The sequence below is a fragment of the Nilaparvata lugens genome, chromosome 2 (genome assembly GCF_014356525.2).
Source record: "Nilaparvata lugens isolate BPH chromosome 2, ASM1435652v1, whole genome shotgun sequence".
In the NCBI taxonomy this organism is placed as follows: domain Eukaryota; kingdom Metazoa; phylum Arthropoda; class Insecta; order Hemiptera; family Delphacidae; genus Nilaparvata; species Nilaparvata lugens.
In genome coordinates, this window is record NC_052505.1 from 25,252,552 (window position 1) to 25,276,769 (window position 24,218).

The following is a 24,218-nucleotide window of genomic DNA, read 5'->3' on the forward strand; positions in this document are numbered from 1 at the left end:
GTGAACTTAAAGAACTACTCATTAACAGTGAACTTGAAAATCAGAGAACTGTTGAGCTACAAATCTATATCTAAAATGATTCAAGTGGAGAGTTTGAAATATTTACATCTAGATCTCCAGGATGAAAGCTTGAACATATGAATGAAATGTGAGTGAACTCGAAGGCGATGGGGATAAATAGAAAAAAATCCTTGTGTAAAATGTTGAATGATTCATTCAAGAATGAATGATACAATTCCAATTGACTTTTTCATCTACTAAAATCGGTATCAACTGATGAAGCAAAGGTGAGACAAGATTTTCTCCATGAATTCCCGGTCAGAGGATATTATAGCCTCAGAGGATTTTCTTCAGGAATATGCTCTCTGAAGGATATCATTTTGAGAATAATATTGAATTATAAAAGCAGACATGAAGTACAGGTGAAAAAGATTCAAGATGTGTTCAACTTAATCAAACTGATAGTGCAAAAGGAAATTTTGTGAAAAAGTCTAAGCCTCAATAGCCGTGTCAACCAAAGATTGGTGCAAGCAAATGTAATTGTGTGATAACAGGAAAGTGATGCTTGGAAAATCAATGATTTATCATGATTTTTTTGAGTCACTTACTGTAAGGGGACGGCCCCAGCAGAAAGGAAGGCAGACTGACGGATCGAGTTGGTAGAAGGAGACGGGCTCCGTTCACTTCTTGCATGTCTCAATCACTTAATTGATTGATGATCACTTAATTGAAGGTCACTCAAAGAACTGATCACTTAATTAAAAGAAACCCAACTCACACACCACCTAGGATGACAATCTTCACAGTCCACTCCACTGAGAAATGTCTAGTTCCCATAGATATCCAACATGTTTGGTCCTCCAAAAAATCCTTATAATGAATAAAAGCCAAATGAAAATCTACTACTACCATCACCACTAGTTATTGAACTATTGTGATCGGTTCCTTACTTATGAACGATTAATTGAATTATAACAAGTTGCATATTTTTCTGGTTTGGTTTTTTTTCTAATCACTCAGCATTGTTTCAAATTAATCATGGTTATAGAACGCAAAATTCAAAGTAAAATCATTTTCTGAAGATCCAAATTCAAATTTCCTATGTCATATATTTTTGAAGTGATAGTTTTACTAAATTTGTAGGAATAGGTTGAAACATAGCCCTATTTTTGAAGCATTTCATTATTGAAATATGGAAGAGAAACAGTTATATGCTGAGCCTAATGATCTCTCACACTTTGCATGTGCACATATTAATGGATAATTAAATGTGAAACGTTGAACCCAATCTGAAGAAGTTACAAGATACAATAATTTTTTTTTGTAATTGGGCATAATAAGAGCAATTGAAAATTTGAAGGAAATTTTGTTTGTCAAGCAAAATGTTGTCAAATTTGCATCATGTCAAAATGTTGTACTTTTAACAAAACAATGCGGAGATAGTACAGAGGGTAGACAAGTCTGAATGTTTTGCGGCTTCTATTTTGCATTCCATACTGCACTAAATCCATTGATTTTCGGGCGTTACTTTCAAAGTATGGTCGCATTCCTGCTTCTATTAAATTAAGTCATTGTCTAGTCGCAGGTGCGTGAGCTCATTAGAAATTCGAATGAAAAATTCCTAGTCAACACATTCTTTCGTGTATAGCATAGTTCAGTCCCACACGTGTGCTTTTTATGGCTTCTTTGTCAGACACTCTTTGAGCGTGGATTAGTTTGAAACGTTATTACGAATAAGAGCATTATTAAATTCCTAATAAGAATATGGTCAATTTACAGAGTTCTAATTCTACAAAACCGTGCATTTTCATAGCAGTACTCTCACTAACATTTTTGGATTTTGGGGCCGTATCCATGGGCGTTTGATATTGAACTTTGAATCATCAAAACGCATTTTTGTGTACTTTCAACCACTAGTTTAAAGCCACGATTGAAAATACTTATATTGGAGTACGAGTTATAGCTTAGCAAAACTGTCGTTCTTTGAGTTAATCGACAGAATAGTTCATAGACTAAATATGTGTTGTTTGAAAAAATACCGTTTTACACCTATCCATAGTATGATGTCAGCCATGTCACAAGTAGAATTAAATTTGTTTGTTTAACTACAAACTCACTGAGAAGTAGCCTATGTAGTTTCGGAAGCACTTTGGACAATGATCAGTATTGTTTAAGAAGATAATAACAGTTTTTTAGCGGTACTCGTGTGACCTAACCTTAGGCTAACCTGATAGACCAGCACTCTGCATGCTCCATTCATATGCTTCTTCTTCCACTCTTCATTCTTCTATGCTCTTATCTCTTTTCTACCCTCCTCTTCATATCCAATACATCTTCGTCCTTCTCCTCTTCCATTTCTTCCTTATCCTCATACTCATCTCTAAAGAAAAAAAAACAGTAGTATATTATAGTAATAGTAGTGTAGTATTTGAAAGTACATTTCATCGGTTTTTAGTTTTTCTATTTCTGTTGATTTCTATTCCACAGTTTGTAAACTTATTTGTCATTTCTTACCTATATATTCGTTTATTAGAGTTTATCAAGTTTACCTATATATTCTTTTATATAAGTCAGCACACATATTGAAATCTGCATTATTTTAATCCAAGTCTGAATCTTCCTTTTTCTTTTACCATTCTCTTTTCTTGTAATAGCTCTTTTTTGAATTGTTCATCTTCTTATCTGTCACCTCAACTACTCCCCTCCTCTCCTCCTCTTATAACCATTTTTATACTAACTTGTTCCTCTTCTTCTTCTTCCTCATTCTTCTCTTTTATTTCTTCTTCGTAATTTCCAATTCCTCTCCTTTTACTTCTCCATCCTTCTCACTCGTCTCCTTCCTCCTCACTCTCCTTCTACTTCTCCATCATCTCCCCTCCTTCTTCTCTTCCTCCTCCTCCATGATATTCCTCTTGTTCTCTATTCGGTTGGTTGAGTTTGCGTTCTAGGAGGCGCGTGTTGAATTATTCTAGTTGTCATTCAGCTGCTGCCGCTGTTCGCCGATAATTTTCTACTTTTCGGCTATTCTATTTCGTTTTTCCGGCACTGTCATTGTCATAGTCATTGTTTCGAATGTCGTCGCCAGCGCCGTGACAAATCAGTCGCCGTCAGCCGGCGTCAGTCGACCGCGTAAGCTGACATTTTTCACTTGTCCGACGTTTTTTGCCGTTAATCGACGATTGAATGTGGCAAACAAAGAGGAAAGAGAGGTGACAGAGAGAGATGGAGTAACGATTGGAAAAATATCAGAATTAGTGCGATGGAGATTCTGTATTAGTGCAGAATTAAATTCTCGGAACACTTGTGAAATTAAAAAAATTCTCAACTAGATTCATTATTTTATCCACCAACTACCGTTACTCATATTGGCAAACAGAAAGAAAAAAATAATTTTTCATCATAAATATTGACAAAAATGTAAATATCAGGGGAATTCGAATAAAATTTAATAGTTGCAATATCCAATTTTCCTCCTATAGTTCGAGATTCAAGAGGACTATACCGTACAAATAATAAAATTGATCAAGTGTGTGAGAGAGTGAGGAAGATTCTTAGGAGGATTAGATTAGGTGAGATGATCAGGTTACTTCTATTCATACGAATATGTAGATAAAACTATCTCTGCTTATATTCTGGTTTACGGTTGCTTCTGGAGGAGTGAATGTGTGATGGGAATGGCAAAAATGTTCTAGTAGTTGGTCAAACCCAGATTCTTCAACATGGAAAAAATTCAAATATTTTGAAACAGAATCCGACGTAGAACGTGATCTTCTGAGACAGCATTCAACGCTAAACTAGGTTTAATAGAAGATATAGTCGCACTTACAGTATTATGTAACTTGTTACATTTCGGGTTTAAACAAAAATATGATAAAATCAATCAATCTCCATTTAAAAGTGATATGGACCTAAGAGTCTAAAGGAAGAGAGCGGTCAGGCGTTTCGAGTTACCGCGGTCCTTTGAGGATATAGATATATGGATAATTATATCTGTATCCTTCTAAGACCGCTCTGACCGCTGACCTCTCTCTCTGTGCACACACCCTAAAATAGAGCTGAGTTTACGTGATGAAAACAAGGGTCAATTGATAAGGTCAAATGTGAAGAGAGAGTAGGATAAAATGGACAGACATGTCCTCTTCAGCACAATAGTTTTATTGTAGCAGAGATGAAGGAGGACTCAACTACTACCCTGTTTTATTTTTGAGAACGTAATATAGCCTTTCAACCATTAATTTAGTAATTGTCTTTCCCTTTCTCCAATTTTATTTGTAACTGAAAATGCAGGTTCTCCACAAGCAAATAACGTGTTATTCAAGCAAAGCTAGAGCTATCTTAATGGAAATGTGTGTTTTCGTAAGAGTGTGTCATACCTGTACCTACAAGTATGTTGAAAGTTTAGTGAGAATAAAAGAAAATAGATTGAAGAGAGTAAAGTCTCCTACATTGATTCTGACTATTTCTAAATACATGTAGAGTTATAATTGATACTTAATATCGATTCAGCTTCAAAAATTATTTCAAGTCTAAGGAACAAAATCAATATACTATTTTGCTGGTTGAAATTGTTCTTGTGAGTTTTAAAAACAAATCCGATTCAATATTTTCCTGTTTGAAGTTACTCCAAGTTGTAGGAAATTTCTACAAAGAAAATACAAGAAAGTGAATTCATAAGTTTGAAGATCATTTATAAGTTTATAATCATAAAGTTTATTTACTGCATTGAACAGGATATGGCAGGGAGATCGATCAAACAGTAGTTTATACGAGAGATATTCTGTTATTGAAAACATTCTGGAAGTAAAAGGGAATTCTTTCAGAACTCTATTCTTGTTGACTATCGATTTTTCGTCCGCCCTTCTCTCAAATCACTGCCTTTGACCTTCAGCTTTGTATTCTCCCAGTCTTTATATATTCCAGTTTTCTCAAACAATGATCATAATAAAGGAATTTCAAATTTCTTTTAAAAACTTTAAAGTTTTTTTTAAGTTTTCTCTGCTATGAAATATTGAGGTTTTCCAACTCTCTCTCTCTCTCTCTCTCTGAATCTACTCTTCTCTCTCTCTTCTATTTCCTTCTCCACGTTTCGTTGTGACACCTGCTTTGAGAAGGAAATATCACTCTCTCTCTCCAACCACTTCTTGTTTCTTTCATTCTTTCTTCAGTTAGTAGGTATTGAGATTTCATTAAAAAATAATCCTCAGATACTTTTCTTACTCCTGTTTCCAATTCACTATTCATATTTTTACTCTTTTTTTTCTCTTCTCTATTCCTCTATCCACTCCTCACTCCTCCTGAACCGTACTTGAAGGTCGAGAGACTTTTACAACACTATTTGCAAACAATTAGAATACTCAACACCTGATATTTCATTCGAAACAATGACACTGTACTACACGAGAACACAAAACTCTTTTTTATCATCATAAGTACGAATGATAAATGCGATAAGACGTGATTCAATGTTTTATCATCCAACACCAAACATATGAAGTTGACATTGACACAGTATCACACAGAATTAGAGGAGGAGTATTGAAGGACTGTCATATATTACACCAAGAAACAATAGATAAAATATGAGTATTCTATTCTTATTCTATGACTCTGTAGTAGTTCATTCCAATCATACTATATTATTATCATAGTATGATTATACGAGTACTGTATTATTTACAGGGGTGCCCACAGGCTTGGACGAAAACTACGTCCTTGAAATTCTTAGGGGCGAATTTTCGTGTTTTCAATCAATATATTCAAGGGAGAGTGGAGCTACTGATATCTTTCCAATTTCAGTGGGCTGTGCGTCCCTTCACCCCTGTTACTTATAGAAAATATTATACTACTGCCCAATACTGGAGTATTATACTACTTCGGTACAGTAGTAGTATATACTACTTCGGTAATACTGGAGTAATTACAATATTTTCGAACTATAGAATTAATAGATTGTGAACATCAATATATTATGAGGAGCAGTATTGACACAGTTAACATCATAGGATTATTATTATAAATAATAAATATTTAGAATATTGTGTAAGTGAATAAAAATGCATTGCAAAGTATTCAATTTCCGTGTTGCTCAATGGTATTCATCCATAATAAGCTTCAATCATAGGTCGGAAACACAAACGGAAGTAACAACGGAAACAAATAATTAAAGTCAGATTCACTTCAGACTGTCAGAATTGGTTGAATGGGGAAGCATTTATAAGGAATGCTGACAGTGTGAACTTTGAAGTGGGTCTCGCTATAGAATAGACTAAGCCAATTATGTCATTGCACTTGCATTACTGTGTCAAATTTGTCACACGTACTATTTTGTCAGCACTGTAATATGCCTACAAGGTTTAATGTTTGCGGTGAAGTAAAAGAGTTCATTGATCCCGTATTTCATTAGTAGAAAAAGTTTAAATTTTGTGGAATTCAATACCCAAGATCTAAAGAGTTTCGACTGAGTCACTGTCAATGTTGTAGAATCGTTTCAAGTAATGTTTCAAGTAATCATAAAATAAAAATGTAGAATTTGACATTATTTGTGTGTTTTTATTTCATTCTAAAAAATTTGTAAAGTTTGGCTGGTCGTCTACAATAATTGACAAATTTTCAACATACCAAAACCCTTCAACATACCAAAAAGTCTTCAGTTCTATAATACTGTACTTGAAACCTGCAAGATTTGTTTTGATTCTTATGATGGTTAATAATGTATTGATGTAGAGTAAATAACATTATTGTAGTTGTATTACAGTATTAGAGATTAAAAACGAGTATTCAGGAGTTAGTATTGTTGTTACTTTGTTAGTTACCCACTTTGGATTCTAATGTAGATTCAAGTAATTTTCCTAGTTTCGTACCTGATTCCATAAATCTGATAGGAAGAGTGATGAAGAAGAGTCCAGTGCACTATGAAAAGTGATTTGTGAAATATAAAACTGTGAGCGGAATATATAGTGTGAGATTAGTAAACGTTTTCTAGCGTCTAGCCTAAATTCTTAATGAATTCGTCACAGAGGTGAGTCATAAGTCTAGCTGATTATAATACGATGTTATCGTCATAACATGGATATTAAATACTAATCCGTGAGGTCGGTTGACTGAAATACGTTCTTTGAAGCTATTAATGGAGGAAATAATTATTAACAAAAAAATACTATTTTCAAAGACGATTTTCAAACATGATTCTATCGTGAGAATGATGATGTTCCTATTCCAATAGATTTAGTTAGATCTATTATAGATAGTATTTATATTGGATATTGAATTTTTCGATTGATTTGCATCTTTAACATGAAAATTCTACAAATTAATTATTCTCTTCAAAGACTACATTCAGATGTATGAGTAGGCTATGTATGAGTCTTATACAATTTGCAATACCATTCAGTTTATAGCTATCCAGTATGAATGATAGAAAAATTGAAATTAAATGAAATTTAACTTTCAATTTATGATAAATGTAATGACTGAGTAAAACCCATTTAATGACTTATAAAACCTCACAAACCAGTTGAAAAATCAAATAGCATAAATTTCTAACATTTTATAGGACTCATTCCTCCTGCAGTTTAATTTATAATTTATTTCTCGAATGAATTTTTATAACTAAAATGAAAACCAACCAGTTCCCACTAATGCCTAAATGTTTATCCACACAACTCTCTGCTGATTTCTACGAATTAAGATATCACTTTCAGACGCTATTTACAGCGAAATCTTGTGACTTTTGATGCTAAAAATGCCTGAAATCAGCAAAAATCTCAAAACCCAGTTTGTTAACACATCATTCAATTTATCGGAAAAGGACAAGAAAAAACTTGAAACGCACTTGACGAAGAGTTCACTCTGGAAAGTCACACTAGAACAACCTCACCCACTGAGCGCTAAACGTAAACTAATCTGGAAACCGAAAACGACGCACCAATCTGTGGAAGACCGCGCACATGGGGCGGGGAGAGAGAATGAGAGAGAAGAAACGTGGGAGAGAAAGAGTGTAAGAAGAAGGAATGAGTCAGAAAGTGTGAGAGGTAACTGAGTGAGAGAGAGGGTATGGCAATGTTGCGAGGAAGTCAGATGATGACTGAAAAACTGCAGAGAAGTGATAAGTAGGATGAATAGGAAAGTACCTAGCCGAAGTACAAGAAATAAAGCGAGTGAAACATGAATTTTGGGATCTGCTTAATGATATTCGTCAAATCTCAAATGCGTCATTCCTATTCCGTGAATAGAAGAATTATTGACACTACGGTATGTTTATTTTCAAAACTGTTTTATAAAAAAAGAGCAGTAAAACGTAAATGAATTATGAAAAATTGGAAACATTATAATATATATATATATATATATATATATATATATATATATAATATATATATATATATATATATAATATATATATATATATATATATATATATATATATATATACATCATATTATTTTAAAAAACTTGAATGGATTAAGAAAAATTGTGAACATTATACATTAGCATAAGTGAAATTATCTTCAAATTGTCAGCATTCCTTATAATAATAACAACAATTATTATATTTCCCATTCAACCACAATTACTGTAAATTATTCATTTTGAATAAACATTTCTCTATTTTTTTAAGGAATGTTATCATTTATTTGCCTAGTACAATACACAATTTGCTTGCACAATATTGAGAAATTAAGGTCAGGATCCGTGAAATGAAGATGAAAGTAATACACCTAGATTTACCAAATAAAGGAGTAATCATTTCCTTTCATGAGTAATTTTTAATATAAAAATAACTCATGAAAGAAAATTAAATAACTTTAATGACTAAAAATTAGACTAATAAAATAATCTTTAACATAAAAATAACTCATATTATACGATTAATTAAAAAATGAACTATACTATGAAAACTTTAGGACTAGCTATTTGACTACAATGCTAACTAATTCAATTCCAATGGATTTTACTCGAGAGAATTGATCCTCAACATTTGAAATCTAGCATTTCAATTGCAAACCTGATTTTCAGTACTGTATATCATCTAATTTTGTAAATATTTCATACCGCAACATGATGTGGGTCTTCACACCGTTGCTTTCCAACTAATCTTGTTCAACACATTAGAGAGTATCACTTTTCGATTAAGCCCGCACAATAACACTTTCTCCAATTTATAAATTCATAGTTTTATAGCTGCAATATGGAAACAGTGATAGGCTGAAGGCATTATAATTGAGTTTGAAAATGTATTTCACCATTCATCATTCGGATTGATTATCAATTTAAATTGAATTACCAATTCCCATTCCCAAGAAGCACCGTACCAATTACTATAGCAAAAATACCAGACTTCAAGCATTGAAAAATAATATTCCGATAAAAATATTCTTTATCCAATGTAAATGGGAAAAAGTTTAGAAACTTGCAACATGCCTGACAAAGCGAGCAGCCAATATAAATAAATACTCTTTGTGATAACTTTCCTTTACTACGAACATTGCGTCGTTAGATTTACTCTCGACTCAGCCTACCCTCTCCTGATAGGTCAAAAGCTTGAAATGGCTTTCCAGTTTCAAAATATAGTAAAGAATTGTACTCTTGTCATTCTTCTGATTGTTATCCAACTCGAAATTCTGACATTAGATTTCAGCACAATGTTGGTTGGGTAATATTTTAACTCCACCCACTCTCTTCTGATTGGTTGACAGCGTGTAGAATACCCATCTTTGAATTCTGCTATTCGATGGCCGCATTTGGTAGCTATGGTATTTGACTTTCTCTCTCGATAAATGAGTTTATATCTTATTCACGTATGACAGTCAATTGGTTTGAAAACTATAGTTTGTATATATTGAATAAATATTTTTCTAGTCAATACTCCATCAGAGTCCTCAATAACAAGAATCAAACTGAATAACTTTTAGAAAAGTAGGTCATCAATGTAACAAATCAAATCTCAGGATTTCGATATTTTAAAATCTTTCAAAAATCAAGATGATTGAGGTTGCTTTTCCATTTTTAATAATTTTTTAGTCACAGTTGAGATTCAAGTGTTCAAATCCATTTAGTTCATACATTTTTCACAACAGTAGTTGAGCAATTTAATATAAGTGGATTGTCATCCGTTAGAAGTTGGACTATTGATTACACCAAATCTAATCAACGGCTCTTCAACTTTACTAAAAAATCTTTTAAACATTTTAAATTTTAGGCTAATTTGTGAGTCAATCAATTTTGTAAGTTCAAATTCAATCATGTCATCCAAAAGAATATCCCAAATAAAATACGTTTGCCCTCTCTATCAATTGATATATTTCAATCATTCTAGGAAGTTGATGGTTCTAATAAAATCAAGCCAAACTATTCAAACGATACAATTATTTGTGTAGTAGAATACTTCAAACTAAATCAACGATCTAATGTACCAGAGCAATTCAGACGTTACAAACGTGTGTCCTAAAAAATACTTCCATTCTATCAAAAATTTGAAACCAAACAATTCAGAATGACGATAGGAAACAAATCAGAGGATCAATAGCTGAATCAGCTTCAACTGGGATACGCCCATCATCAACGTCCGAATATAGGCTACATCAATAAAACTGCTTGATTCATTGGTGGATTGGTTCACAGTAAAAGGGGCTCAAGCAAATGAACTGATCCTGTGACCATTAAAAATGTCATATAAATTCTGAAAAACCTTGAAAGAGTAGTTGATACAGTCAGAATAGTAGACATATTGACAGATTCCTGGGTAAGTAGATATCATATTCTGATGAAACAGATTGAAGGAGAATATCCAAGGTGGGATACTCAATAGTTGGAGAGTGAATATTTCATAATTTTCACATGAAATAATGACTGAAAGAAGTTATAATAGTGTTGAGAAACTTGGATAAATTCCAGTTTGTAAAGGATTGAACACGGTACCTCAAGTGCTCAATTCAAGGCTTTTGGTAGATTTAATAATAATGAATTTGTTTTTATTGTTTATTTGGTCGAACTAAAGTAACGACAAAATTGAATTATTTGTCAAAAAATAATAGTTTAGAGTGACTGATCGTAAAAATCAAAGTAATGAGACGAATTTTGAAAGCGATCACAAGGAGTATTGTTCAAGTCTATTATATCAATTTTAGCGTAAAATAGATTCATTTTCTCTATCAAATGCAGAAAATTCGCCAGGCAACAAACATTACTCACCAGAATCATTGAAACGGCATGAGAATTAGTTTACTACTTCCGAAAAATGTAAGGCCTATGGACTAGGTATAATAAGATAAAATGAGTGATACACTAAAAAATTCTCAATAATGTATGAGAACTCAAAAATAAATTATAGAAATAGGAAAGAAGCAAGCGCCAAAAGCAATATAGACAGTATTTACCTGATTGTCGCTTGGGCAGGTGACTTCTCTCAGGTACTGGCACGGGTCCACCACTTATCGGCTCTAATGCAACACAAATAATGCAAAGCACAGATAGAAAGCATTCACATTCATACGAAAAGAAATATGTATCAGAATGATTGGAAAAATAAGTTTGAAAACTTCTAAATATTACTTCACTTGTACTTTGTACTTGCTGCTTTACATTTTTTGATTAATAATATTTCCAGTTGAGATTCAGGTAGAGAATATTGATTATCAATAGTTGAAATAATCTATTACCTATATAATAAAGGGAAGAATGGGCTTATTCCATTACGTATGAGATAAGAAATTTACGAATGAATCATCATCACGTCTGGACTATTGGACTGATTGACTTGAAATTTTGCATATAAATTCTTCATTTACCGAAAATGGTTTGACCTATTTAAAAATTTTCAAGATTGCAGTTGGTCAAGTTTTTAATTAGAACCTTGCGGAACACGGGTCATCTGCTACTTTAAAATATTCTTCAACACATTAGAGAGTATCACTTTTCGATTAAGCCCGCACAATAACACTTTCTCCAATTTATAAATTCATAGTTTTATAGCTGCAATATGGAAACAGTGATAGGCTGAAGGCATTATAATTGAGTTTGAAAATGTATTTCACCATTCATCATTCGGATTGATTATCAATTTAAATTGAATTACCAATTCCCATTCCCAAGAAGCACCGTACCAATTACTATAGCAAAAATACCAGACTTCAAGCATTGAAAAATAATATTCCGATAAAAATATTCTTTATCCAATGTAAATGGGAAAAAGTTTAGAAACTTGCAACATGCCTGACAAAGCGAGCAGCCAATATAAATAAATACTCTTTGTGATAACTTTCCTTTACTACGAACATTGCGTCGTTAGATTTACTCTCGACTCAGCCTACCCTCTCCTGATAGGTCAAAAGCTTGAAATGGCTTTCCAGTTTCAAAATATAGTAAAGAATTGTACTCTTGTCATTCTTCTGATTGTTATCCAACTCGAAATTCTGACATTAGATTTCAGCACAATGTTGGTTGGGTAATATTTTAACTCCACCCACTCTCTTCTGATTGGTTGACAGCGTGTAGAATACCCATCTTTGAATTCTGCTATTCGATGGCCGCATTTGGTAGCTATGGTATTTGACTTTCTCTCTCGATAAATGAGTTTATATCTTATTCACGTATGACAGTCAATTGGTTTGAAAACTATAGTTTGTATATATTGAAAACTTATATATTGAATAAATATTTTTTAATGGAATATAACAATAAATTATAATATTTTTCTAATCAATACTCCATCAGAGTCCTCAATAACAAGAATCAAACTGAATAACTTTTAGAAAAGTAGGTCATCAATGTAACAAATCAAATCTCAGGATTTCGATATTTTAAAAACTTTCAAAAATCAAGATGATTAAGGTTGCTTTTCCATTTTCAATAATTTTTTAGTCACAGTAACTGTTGAGATTCAAGTTTTCAAATCTATTTAGTTCATACATTTTTCACAACAGTAGTTGAGCAATTTAATATAAGTGGATTGTCATCCGTTAGAAGTTGGACTATTGATTACACCAAATCTAATCAACGGCTCTTCAACTTTACTAAAAAATCTTTTAAACATTTTAAATTTTAGGCTAATTTGTGAGTCAATCAATTTTGTAAGTTCAAATTCAATCATGTCATCCAAAAGAATATCCCAAATAAAATACGTTTGCCCTCTCTATCAATTGATATATTTCAATCATTCTAGGAAGTTGATGGTTCTAATAAAATCAAGCCAAACTATTCAAACGATACAATTATTTGTGTAGTAGAATACTTCAAACTAAATCAACGATCTAATGTACCAGAGCAATTCAGACGTTACAAACGTGTGTCCTAAAAAATACTTCCATTCTATCAAAAATTTGAAACCAAACAATTCAGAATGACGATAGGAAACAAATCAGAGGATCAATAGCTGAATCAGCTTCAACTGGGATACGCCCATCATCAACGTCCGAATATAGGCTACATCAATAAAACTGCTTGATTCATTGGTGGATTGGTTCACAGTAAAAGGGGCTCAAGCAAATGAACTGATCCTGTGACCATTAAAAATGTCATATAAATTCTGAAAAACCTTGAAAGAGTAGTTGATACAGTCAGAATAGTAGACATATTGACAGATTCCTGGGTAAGTAGATATCATATTCTGATGAAACAGATTGAAGGAGAATATCCAAGGTGGGATACTCAATAGTTGGAGAGTGAATATTTCATAATTTTCACATGAAATAATGACTGAAAGAAGTTATAATAGTGTTGAGAAACTTGGATAAATTCCAGTTTGTAAAGGATTGAACACGGTACCTCAAGTGCTCAATTCAAGGCTTTTGGTAGATTTAATAATAATGAATTTGTTTTTATTGTTTATTTGGTCGAACTAAAGTAACGACAAAATTGAATTATTTGTCAAAAAATAATAGTTTAGAGTGACTGATCGTAAAAATCAAAGTAATGAGACGAATTTTGAAAGCGATCACAAGGAGTATTGTTCAAGTCTATTATATCAATTTTAGCGTAAAATAGATTCATTTTCTCTATCAAATGCAGAAAATTCGCCAGGCAACAAACATTACTCACCAGAATCATTGAAACGGCATGAGAATTAGTTTACTACTTCCGAAAAATGTAAGGCCTATGGACTAGGTATAATAAGATAAAATGAGTGATACACTAAAAAATTCTCAATAATGTATGAGAACTCAAAAATAAATTATAGAAATAGGAAAGAAGCAAGCGCCAAAAGCAATATAGACAGTATTTACCTGATTGTCGCTTGGGCAGGTGACTTCTCTCAGGTACTGGCACGGGTCCACCACTTATCGGCTCTAATGCAACACAAATAATGCAAAGCACAGATAGAAAGCATTCACATTCATACGAAAAGAAATATGTATCAGAATGATTGGAAAAAATAAGTTTGAAAACTTCTAAATATTACTTCACTTGTACTTTGTACTTGCTGCTTTAAATTTTTTGATTAATAATATTTCCAGTTGAGATTCAGGTAGAGAATATTGATTATCAATAGTTGAAATAATCTATTACCTATACAATAAAGGGAAGAATGGGCTTATTCCATTACGTATGAGATAAGAAATTTACGAATGAATCATCATCACGTCTGGACTATTGGACTGATTGACTTGAAATTTTGCATATAAATTCTTCATTTACCGAAAATGGTTTGACCTATTTAAAAATTTTCAAGATTGCAGTTGGTCAAGTTTTTAATTAGAACCTTGCGGAACACGGGTCATCTGCTACTTTAAAATATTCTTCAAAAGAGTAATTCTCCAAGTTTTTATTTCCTTAAACACAAATTTCTCCATTCCCTACATAATATTATTTTTACATTCTTCTCTTCATATTGATATGAGTAATTGAATTCAATAGCTTTTCTCTGATTATGATGCTTTTGTTAGTCTCAAATATGTGCGAGAGTAATAAGATAAAAATGAAGTTAGAAATTGAATAATGATTGACGATGAATATTCCAATCTGATTTCAAGAGTTTCAATCAAGTTTCAAAAAATGATTGTTCTCCTTTTTTGAACCAAAACATGACTGAACTTGTTGCAGTTAGTTGAATGAGTGGGACCATTTTTTATTGAAGCCATAGGTAAGGAATTGAGTATTTACCTACTGTCTAATTGTGACGATAAATGAGATTTGTTTTATCGAATTTATTAATTTAATTTATCAAAAATCTGGAGTTGACGAGATATATGGAATTGAATAGCCTATACATGACTGATCAACATGTTAAAGATGACTATACCTATATCACCTTATCTGTGATACAGGTACAGTATTACTCTGATAATAGTATATTAGCTGAGTTCATTCTGATACATAATAGATAAAAAGTAAAGCATTAACAGAAATGTGAACTTCTCATGGAAGAACATAAACATGCCACTTTTCAAGAAAGTTGGAGCACGAAACATTCATTAATTGATCGACTAATAGAAAAACATTCATATAGGAAGTATCAAAATAATAAAGAGATTGAAGCAATTTGTTGCAAGCAGACTTGTAATGAATTTAGATAAAAATTATCAGCAGCCTACCTAATCAATGAATGATAGAAAAGACTGATTCAATAATAAATAGACGTAGTCGAATGATTTGTGATCTTGAAACTTAGTTTTCTCAGTGGAACTATTCACGCCTATTCCTTTACAAAGAACTCCACAACTCATGTATAAAATGTGAAACCAACTGCAAGATTATTTAAAATAAAATATCGTTTTGAAACCCTATTTCATACGATACAAAACCGTAATATTTTTCAATACTGTACATAATTGAATACATTCTACAGATAATTTATAGAAAATACATTTTCATACGAATGGAGAATATAGTTGACAATATACAGTATGTATGAACAAAGTTCATCGTATGAGAATACTGTTGTACAAATGGCAAATTTTCTAAGAATTTTGTATTCTTCCCCATGAAATTTTCCCTGCAATAAGTGATGATTAATTGATGAATAAGTGATTATCATTAATGAAGATGATAGTTGAAATATTGGTAAAATTGAAATTTACAATTCATCAACTGAATCCTCAGGAATTATCAGAAAAACCCACGAACCAAACGGCGTTGGCTTACTGAATGTAGGCCTAATAATTTATATTGATTGAAAATGAACTATTAATTCACGTAACCATTATAACTGCTCAATAATTATTATAATTCAAAGGAATCATTATTATCATCGTTAAAATTTCATCTGCTGAATTTTTCGAATGTTCTCAACCTTCACCTGAAGTTTGTAGGTAATTTTCCCATCTTTGTTTATGTTTTTAATAACTTATTAAACTGATTCTTTCTCATAATTATTTTCATATCACCTAAATGTGCACAAATAAACCTGAATAACATACTCAATATTTAACAATAGCTCTGTTCTACTATGGTGCTCAAATGGATGAAAACAGTCACCTTGAAAAGTGACGGATGGTTTTGTCGAGTTGTACAAATTCCTCCACCACCAGTGGGGATCAGCACGCCAGGGCCGGTAGTGTTGGGCCGCGTCAGCTGATCGGTTGACAGGCGGCTGATAGCGGTAGAGCGGCCGGTGAATGCTCGGGTCGAACGGCTGATTGGCGAACGGGTCCCGCGGCAGCCAGCGGCTATGCTTCGGCTTCAGGATCGACGGGTAACTACGCGTGGGGGATGCACTGGAGGGACGCATTTTGGCGGGTGACCTCGGCGCAGATCGCGGGGTTTCAGGTGAGGACAAGGATCGGGGTTTGGGGTGTTGGTGGGCTATCCATTGGCACTCCAAATACGGGGCAATATCCCGTAGCTCCCTCACATCAGGGGTCGATGTATACATTTGTCCCAACAATGATAACTCATGCTGTTTCTCCTCAAACTGTTGCCTTATCCTATCAACCTCCCCCGTCTTATAAATCATATCAGGTCTAGGTGGAGCTGTGGACGACCGTTTCTGTTGCTGTAACGCAGCCATCTTACTAATAACATTGATATGAGGCATAAATCTATCCTCAGCCCTCAACGGCACCGGAGACACAACCCGCCTACATCGTTGCCGACTTCTGTGCTTAGTTCCCTTCTCATACTTACTCTTCAACCACTGCACATCACCCAACTCCTGTCCTTTGACCACAGTCTTATTAGGATCTGCGCTACATCTAGAAAAATACTCCCTGGTCAAATCTGGGTCACTTTGGAACTTTTTCACTGGCTTCAAAGTTGCCATCTGTATCACATTATCCCCTTGAAACAAATCATCAAAACTTTCAAACTTTTCTCTCAGTTTCCGCACATCTCCAGCTTTCACCATACTGAGATAAGCTCTGTAATATCGCATAGGATCAGGGGAAATACTCCTGGACCTAGCCGACATCTGATCAGATGTAACAGGGCTCATCTGACATTTCACATCAGATTCTTCATCAAGATCAGTTACTTGCACCGGCGCCGGTTTTTTAGGAACTGTATAAATTGTAGCTTTCTGCTCTCCGAACAACTCTTTGAGATCTGTGAAGGATTGAGATGAAGATAAGTTGGGCATTTTAGTAATCTGTGACAACAACTCTTGATCATCTGTAACATCAAATACTCCCGGAGCACTGCATGCCCGTTTTGTAGGGTTGGGGTGTGATAAGCTAACATCTCCATCACTTCTTGACACTCGATTCTTATCCTTTTTTATTTCTCTTCTACCACTTTTTGTCTCTTCTTTCTTCAGTACACTCTCTCTGCTCCCCAAATGAATAACAGTGGACGCCTCAGAGCTACCACTGTCTGTTTCACTGTTGGAAGTCAACACCATTTTAGCAGTTACTTGGTTATCATCTAGTTCCTCCTGTGAAGTCTGTTGTGCAGAAGTGTTGGCCCACTTATCGACAACTTTTTTCACTTCCTGAGCATTGTCATCTTTGGGTGTGAGCACTAGTAAAAAGTTATTTTTCGATTTAGGCGACAAAGAGCTACTCTGTTTGTCTTGACAACTATCCTCTGACATCTCAATCGAATAACAAGTACGTGGTGAATTAGTGGTTTCAGAAGTGGTAGGGCTCTTTTTCAACATGATCTTCTTGTGTCCCTTGATTGCAGCGACCGCTCCTAGCGTCTCTCTAGGTATCACAAGGGATGCAGTGTTCCGTTTCTTCTTCCTTTTCTCATCCTTCTTGTTCACTCTGTCTAACACTTCTTGACTCAAAGTCATTGATAACCTACGTTTCTCATTTTCGGACAAAGGCTTTGTTATAATACTTGACGCTTGTGATTCGCCAGAGCTCCCGGATTTACTTTCCTTTAATTGAGGTATTGAACTTATTGAGTCAGCCTTGACAACCTCCGACCGTCTCGCCTCTTTTTTACGTGTTAGCGGTGAGTAGAGCTGTTCACTCGACAGCAAAGAATTACACCGCACATGCAACACATCTGAAGAGCTACAGGGTGTCACATCACCGGCAACCACTGATATCTCGTAATCCTCTTTTGGTTTTCTCTCTTTTGTTCCCTCTATCATACGATTTATCCTCTCTCTTTTCAAATTTGATACCGTGCTATAAATCTCACTCAACTGAGATTTCAAAGCATTCACTTGTTCCATGGATAAACTACTCCATAATCTACTACCAATGGATCTGGTATATTTTTGTCCGACCGGTCTTGGCGAGGAGAAATTTTGTTCAGAAAAAGATACAGGGCGACCTCTGTGAGATGATACAGAGGTTGTTAAGGAGTGAGCCAAGTTTACGACTGATGACCCACGCCATAATGGTTTGTAGACATCTTTTTTCATATCAATCTCCTTCCTCTTATTATCATCGAAATCGAAATCTTCAGCTGTAAGTCTGTAGTACTGATTTTTCAAATCTTCTACCGATTTTTCTCTGTTTCTCAGGCCCATATCCTGTTCTCTCCTCCATCTGAATGCTTCAGGCTCTCTAGGCCTAAACAACAGTCCTTTTTCTTTTTGATCTTCTTTCAACTTCTCATACAAAACCTTCAGTTCCTCTTCAGCCCGCTCCTTTGTCCTCAAACTCTTCCACCTATCATAATCGATGACCTCTTCATTCCTCATTCTTGGTCTCAGATCGGTATTGGAAGTTGTTCTTTCCAGTTGTCCCATACGTTCCAAACTTGAGTAGAATTTATGCAGCTCTCGAAATCTGTCGGACTTTTTGGTGGAGTGTAGGAGTTCTATAAAGTAGCCCTGATAATCATTGTGGTCGTGGGATGACAAGTTCAGTGAACTTGTGCTTTGGGCGTGTAGAGGGGAGAGTGGTTTTTTGTTATCACTTTCGCCAACACTCTTAGCTCGCACTCCTTTACGTTTGAGACCACCAATACTCTCTATTGTTCTAGTCATTGTGCGAGCGTTGCGGATTCTCCTACAAGACGGAGAGCGACTCAGTGAGGGAGAGATCGTTTCCTCAGCTTCCCAATAAGGGTTGGTAGCGTCATGGATGGGAGAACTAGGGGGAGGTTCGCTGGAGCTCCGCTCTTTGACCGATTCACAGGCGGGGCTGCTGTTACGAGACAAACTTGGTGACAAAATTACGCTGTTTGTTTTGTCCCAAACATTGTTCATCCTATCAAATTTATCCAACCTCTCGAAAAACTCAAACGATCTCCCCCGACAGTAATACGGACTTAGTGATCTTGATGATCTTCCACTCATTATATCCTTATCCAAACTACGGAATTTGGATTCTGTCACCGGTTTCTTATGATTCAAATATACGCTTAGAAGTTTCAAAGAGGGCTCCGATTTGAAAGACATACGTCTTCGTCCGTCCCCCACCTCGCAGAACTTCTTAGCTCTCTCTAAAACAGTGGACGGGTTACACACGCTGCTGACGTGTGAAGGGGTGGGGGAGGATGCAGCATCCCTGAGGAACAAGTGCTGGAAAAATGAATCAGATCTCAAAGGCTGCAAAGCTTTACTATCAGTCACCGGGTCCAACACCAACTCATGCTCCAAATTATTATCCACAGTCGACGATAATTTACTATTCGCAACAATCGTCGAATCCCCACAATCACTCTGATTATCATTTTTCTCCCCTTCCTCCTCCTTGTCCTTCACCTTCGTTTTCGAAACACTCTTCTTAGCTTTCTTTGGTTTATCGTCTGCCACACCTTCCTCCGCTTTCTTCTTACTCTTCTTCTTGCCATTCTGCTCTTTAGCAGCTTTATCACCACTCGTTTTCCGTGATGTTAAACTTTTGAACATGGAGATTGGTTTGGAAACACTACTGGATACGCTCTTCTCTTTTTTCTTCTTAGTTACTGCATCTGGAGTCACAACACTCTTCTTCATTTTTTTCGACTGATCCACAGAAATGATCGAAACTGGGGATGTTTTTCCCGAAGATGTTGCTTTTACTTTTGTAGCAGATTGATTGGACTCAGCCACTTTAGGTCGATTAATACTCTCGGAGCTGAGATTCATTTTACTTTTAGAACTAGATGATTTGATAGAGGACGGCGATGGAGATTTGGCATCTCGATCACTCCTCTTCAAAGGAGTCTCGGGTCGTTTAGGACTAGTGTAGCCATTCTCCTTAGTGGGACTGCTTCTAGAAACCGATGGCGATCTCAACAGCTCTCTCCCTTTTGCTGATATAGCAACAGTGACTCTCAACGCTTTATCCTCCTTGGATCTTTTCCCGTCTTTATTGGACGAGTAGAATGCTGTAGAACTTTTCACCAATGTACCTGGAGGAAAATCTTTTGCTGAAGTGTAAGAAACATTGGACTTCTCCTTTATTTCACGATCTTTCAACGCTTTCTTGACTTCAGCTGGAGCACGTAGGTCAGGAGATATGTTTAGTTTCGAAGACGACAAATCTTTTCGAGATCTTAGTGTGATGGGCACTGACTTTCTATCAGTTATTTTTCTGGAACTACTAGCAGAAACATTGCTTGTGCTTCTTGTGGTGGTTCTCACTCCAGGACTCGGTGATTCTCTACGAATCGAGTACTTGGATGTTATAGAAGTGGGTCTAGTAGAGACTTGACTAGCACTGTACTCCGGTTTACGTGTCAATTTGTTTGTGATCCGCTCCTTCAAGTACTGGACATTCGAGTCGACCTCGAGACCGGATGAAGTCCGACTTAAGTGTGTGGTGACGGGAGGAGTTACCTTCGAGTAGAGCCGGAGAGTGGAGTTGGAGCGGGATGACCTGCGCTTGGGCGGTGAGGGTGGTCTCTTGTCCGGAGATCGAGACCGGGATAGTGCCACGCTAGGACGTGCCGTGCGTTTGAAAGTGGAGAAAACGGGGGGTGGATTGTCGGTTGTGATGGATGTGATAGGATAGCAAATGATCTCTCTTTGGGGTCTGATGGTCTGCTTACTCTTATGTATTCTAATTCGTGTCAAGTGAGGAGATATGGGAAAATATTCCAGGTCCGATTCGTCTGCCGGGAACGGGGAAATAGAAACAAAACAGTCAATCAAAACTGAAATTTGAGAAATTTTGTGAGGTGCGACGTTATTAGTTGTGTGCCTGGGTTTGGTGCCACTGATGAGAACTGCACACTGTGGATGCCGTGACAATGATTCATATAAAATCATCGGAAAATATCGTTGCTTTTGTTTTGATGTATTGCATTAGTCGGAGGTAAGTTGAAGCATGTCCGTGATCAGTTGAAAGCCTTGTTGAATTATTCACATCTTCAGACATGGAGAATTTTCAGGAATATGTTAATCAATAAATAAGAAGGCATTGATAAGTTATGGCCCTATAATATTGAATAAGAACGGTAAATTAAAATTTCAGGATTCAAAATGTGAAAAAGTACAAAAAATGCACATGAAAGTGTAATGAAAATTGTACATTCAATTAACTCATAATAATCCAAGAAATTCATGGTTAGGCTAACTGAAATGAGAGAATATAATTGGAGAAGAATCATAAATATAACTGCTTTTTGTAAATCATATTCGATTAGGTCACAATAGACAATTATTTAAAACTCATTGAATAGTTTCAAATATAATCACAACCCACTTTATATGGGCGAGAGAGATTAAATGCTCTAAAGGATATGAAAGTGAGAGAGTGAAGGAGCAAGATTTATGCAGATTCGAAAAGTGGTGATAGGAATAGGTTGAACAAGGATGTCTACAGTAAAGTTACTTTAGCCAAATCTTGATTGAATACAATTTGAATTGGGTCGATATCTTTTATTTATTTGAAACGTTTTTCAGTCCCCTTCATATTACTCATTGATCAATAATTGATGTGTAGAAAGATAAAGAGGTGTGAAATATTTCAATTTCCTCTCTGGGGTTAGAGGAAAATGCTCTACTTATAACATTATTTCCCCTAATTTTGAAAAGTTTCGTTTTGAAGGGAGTGCCAACTCGACAAAACCAACCGTCACCTTCAACATGCTGACTTTTGAGAATTAATACAGATTAAAAACTGTCTAAACTAATCTACAAAGTAATCTAGCTATTCTGAAAGAGAAAACCATGCTGTCACACGTGATGCTCGTGGGTTATTGAGACATGCACATGAATTAAAAATGAAACATAAAAAAATTATTGAAAGGAGTGAATTAAAACAGTATTTCTGGAAATTATTACAATTGAAATATTAAAATTTATAGAAGTCCCTCGAATTCTATTTACTATTAAAATGTAAACTCATTTTACTAATAGGAATGTGTAGTATTGATTTGAAACTTTCAAAATTTTCAAACATTATGTATTTATTACTTATACTAAGATTACTTTCAATATGCTCTCATCATATTTCCTTATGTCTTGTATAAGTGAATACAACAAGAAAAAATCATTAATCAGTGAATTTTGTTGTTATTAACTCATTTTTTTCTTTGTTCCTCTGTTTTCATCAATTTCCTTTCCAGCAGTGGTACATGTTTCCCCTTAACCTGTTTCTATGCTCAATTGTATTCTTTTTATAAATTATTATCCTCATTCTGTTTTTATTACCTATACTAAGATTACTTTCAATATTCTTTCATCATATTCCCTTATGTATTTCAAAATTGCATGTACTGTATCTCTTTTTTTAGTAACTTGCTTAATACGATTGTAAATTGTAGTGAAGACTGTTTTGGGCTTAATGCCTGTAGTTTTCTTTGTTTATAAAAAAAAAGAAAAGTAATACAAGTGAATAAAGTTTGATAATGTAATATCATTGTAGTGGATACAGTAGCATATAAATGAAAAAGGAGGGAAATACATCCAAAATAATTAATTATGAAACTTAAATGTGTTAATCGAATTCATAAAAAAAACATGAATGAATCGTTTATTGAGTCAATGTGAATAATATAATTATAGCTTACTAATGAAGCACACTAATCTAGAGAATATGAAAATGCTCTACTAAGCAAGTCATATTTTCATTGGAATTGTATTAAAGAAGTCAGTACCCATTTTACTATAAGGGCTATGAAAATTGACGTTCATTCATGGAATAAACAAATAAAATCAAATACACATAATTCATAACGTGCACTCCAGAAAATGGAAAATTCTACAGTTTTGAGAATAATGAACTCAACATGATGCTATGATACTTGTAGTCAAGTACATGAAAACTATAGAGAAATAATATAAAACAGTTATTCTGGAAATCATTACAATTGAAATGAATAAACGTACATCATTACAATGGAATCTAGAGGAAGATTCTAAAATAGGAGGAAAATCAATTCACAAACAAATGATAGTATGAAGGTACTCACAATGTGGTGACAATCACACACTATATCCAATTGATTGATGAGTGGATGAAGAGTCTTTATCTGGTGATAATTGACATAGGATATATTTTAAACATGAATGATAGCAACTATTATAGATTATTAAATATTTTAAAGAAGATGAATGGAACTTTGAAAACAGAAAATGAAGTGGAGCTTACCTTTGGGCCTCTCAGGAGCCGGCTTGCGTAGACCATGCAGAGGCACTTCTCCACCCTTCTGAATTGTCTTGTAGGCCATTTTCTGTTCGGCGGGCGACATCGCTTGCTGATTCTGCAGATTTTCGTCTCTGCGCTTGAACACCAGTGTGGAATCGCTCTCATAACCCGACTCCTTCAGTGCGCTGAACAAAAATTTGAATATCAGTTAATATGCTTTTTCAGATCAATGAATCACATTTGAAAACTGAAAAAAATATCAATTTCATATTTATAAAGTAGAAGAATTTGGAATATACATGATTGAGACAAATAAATTATAAATGCAAAACCTCTATGGTTCTTTGTCTGGATTATGATTGGTTG

The 24,218-nt window shown here is 34.7% G+C and overlaps 1 protein-coding gene across 1 annotated transcript in view; it reads right to left on the minus strand.

Moving 5' to 3' along the window:
* LOC111044999 overlaps positions 1 to 24,218 on the minus strand; it is a 187,012-nt gene that overhangs the window by 26,734 nt on the left and 136,060 nt on the right. The window contains 2 exon segments of the mRNA XM_039420886.1: positions 14,220 to 14,282; positions 23,856 to 24,037. Coding sequence (XP_039276820.1) covers positions 14,220 to 14,282; positions 23,856 to 24,037 — 245 coding nt within the window.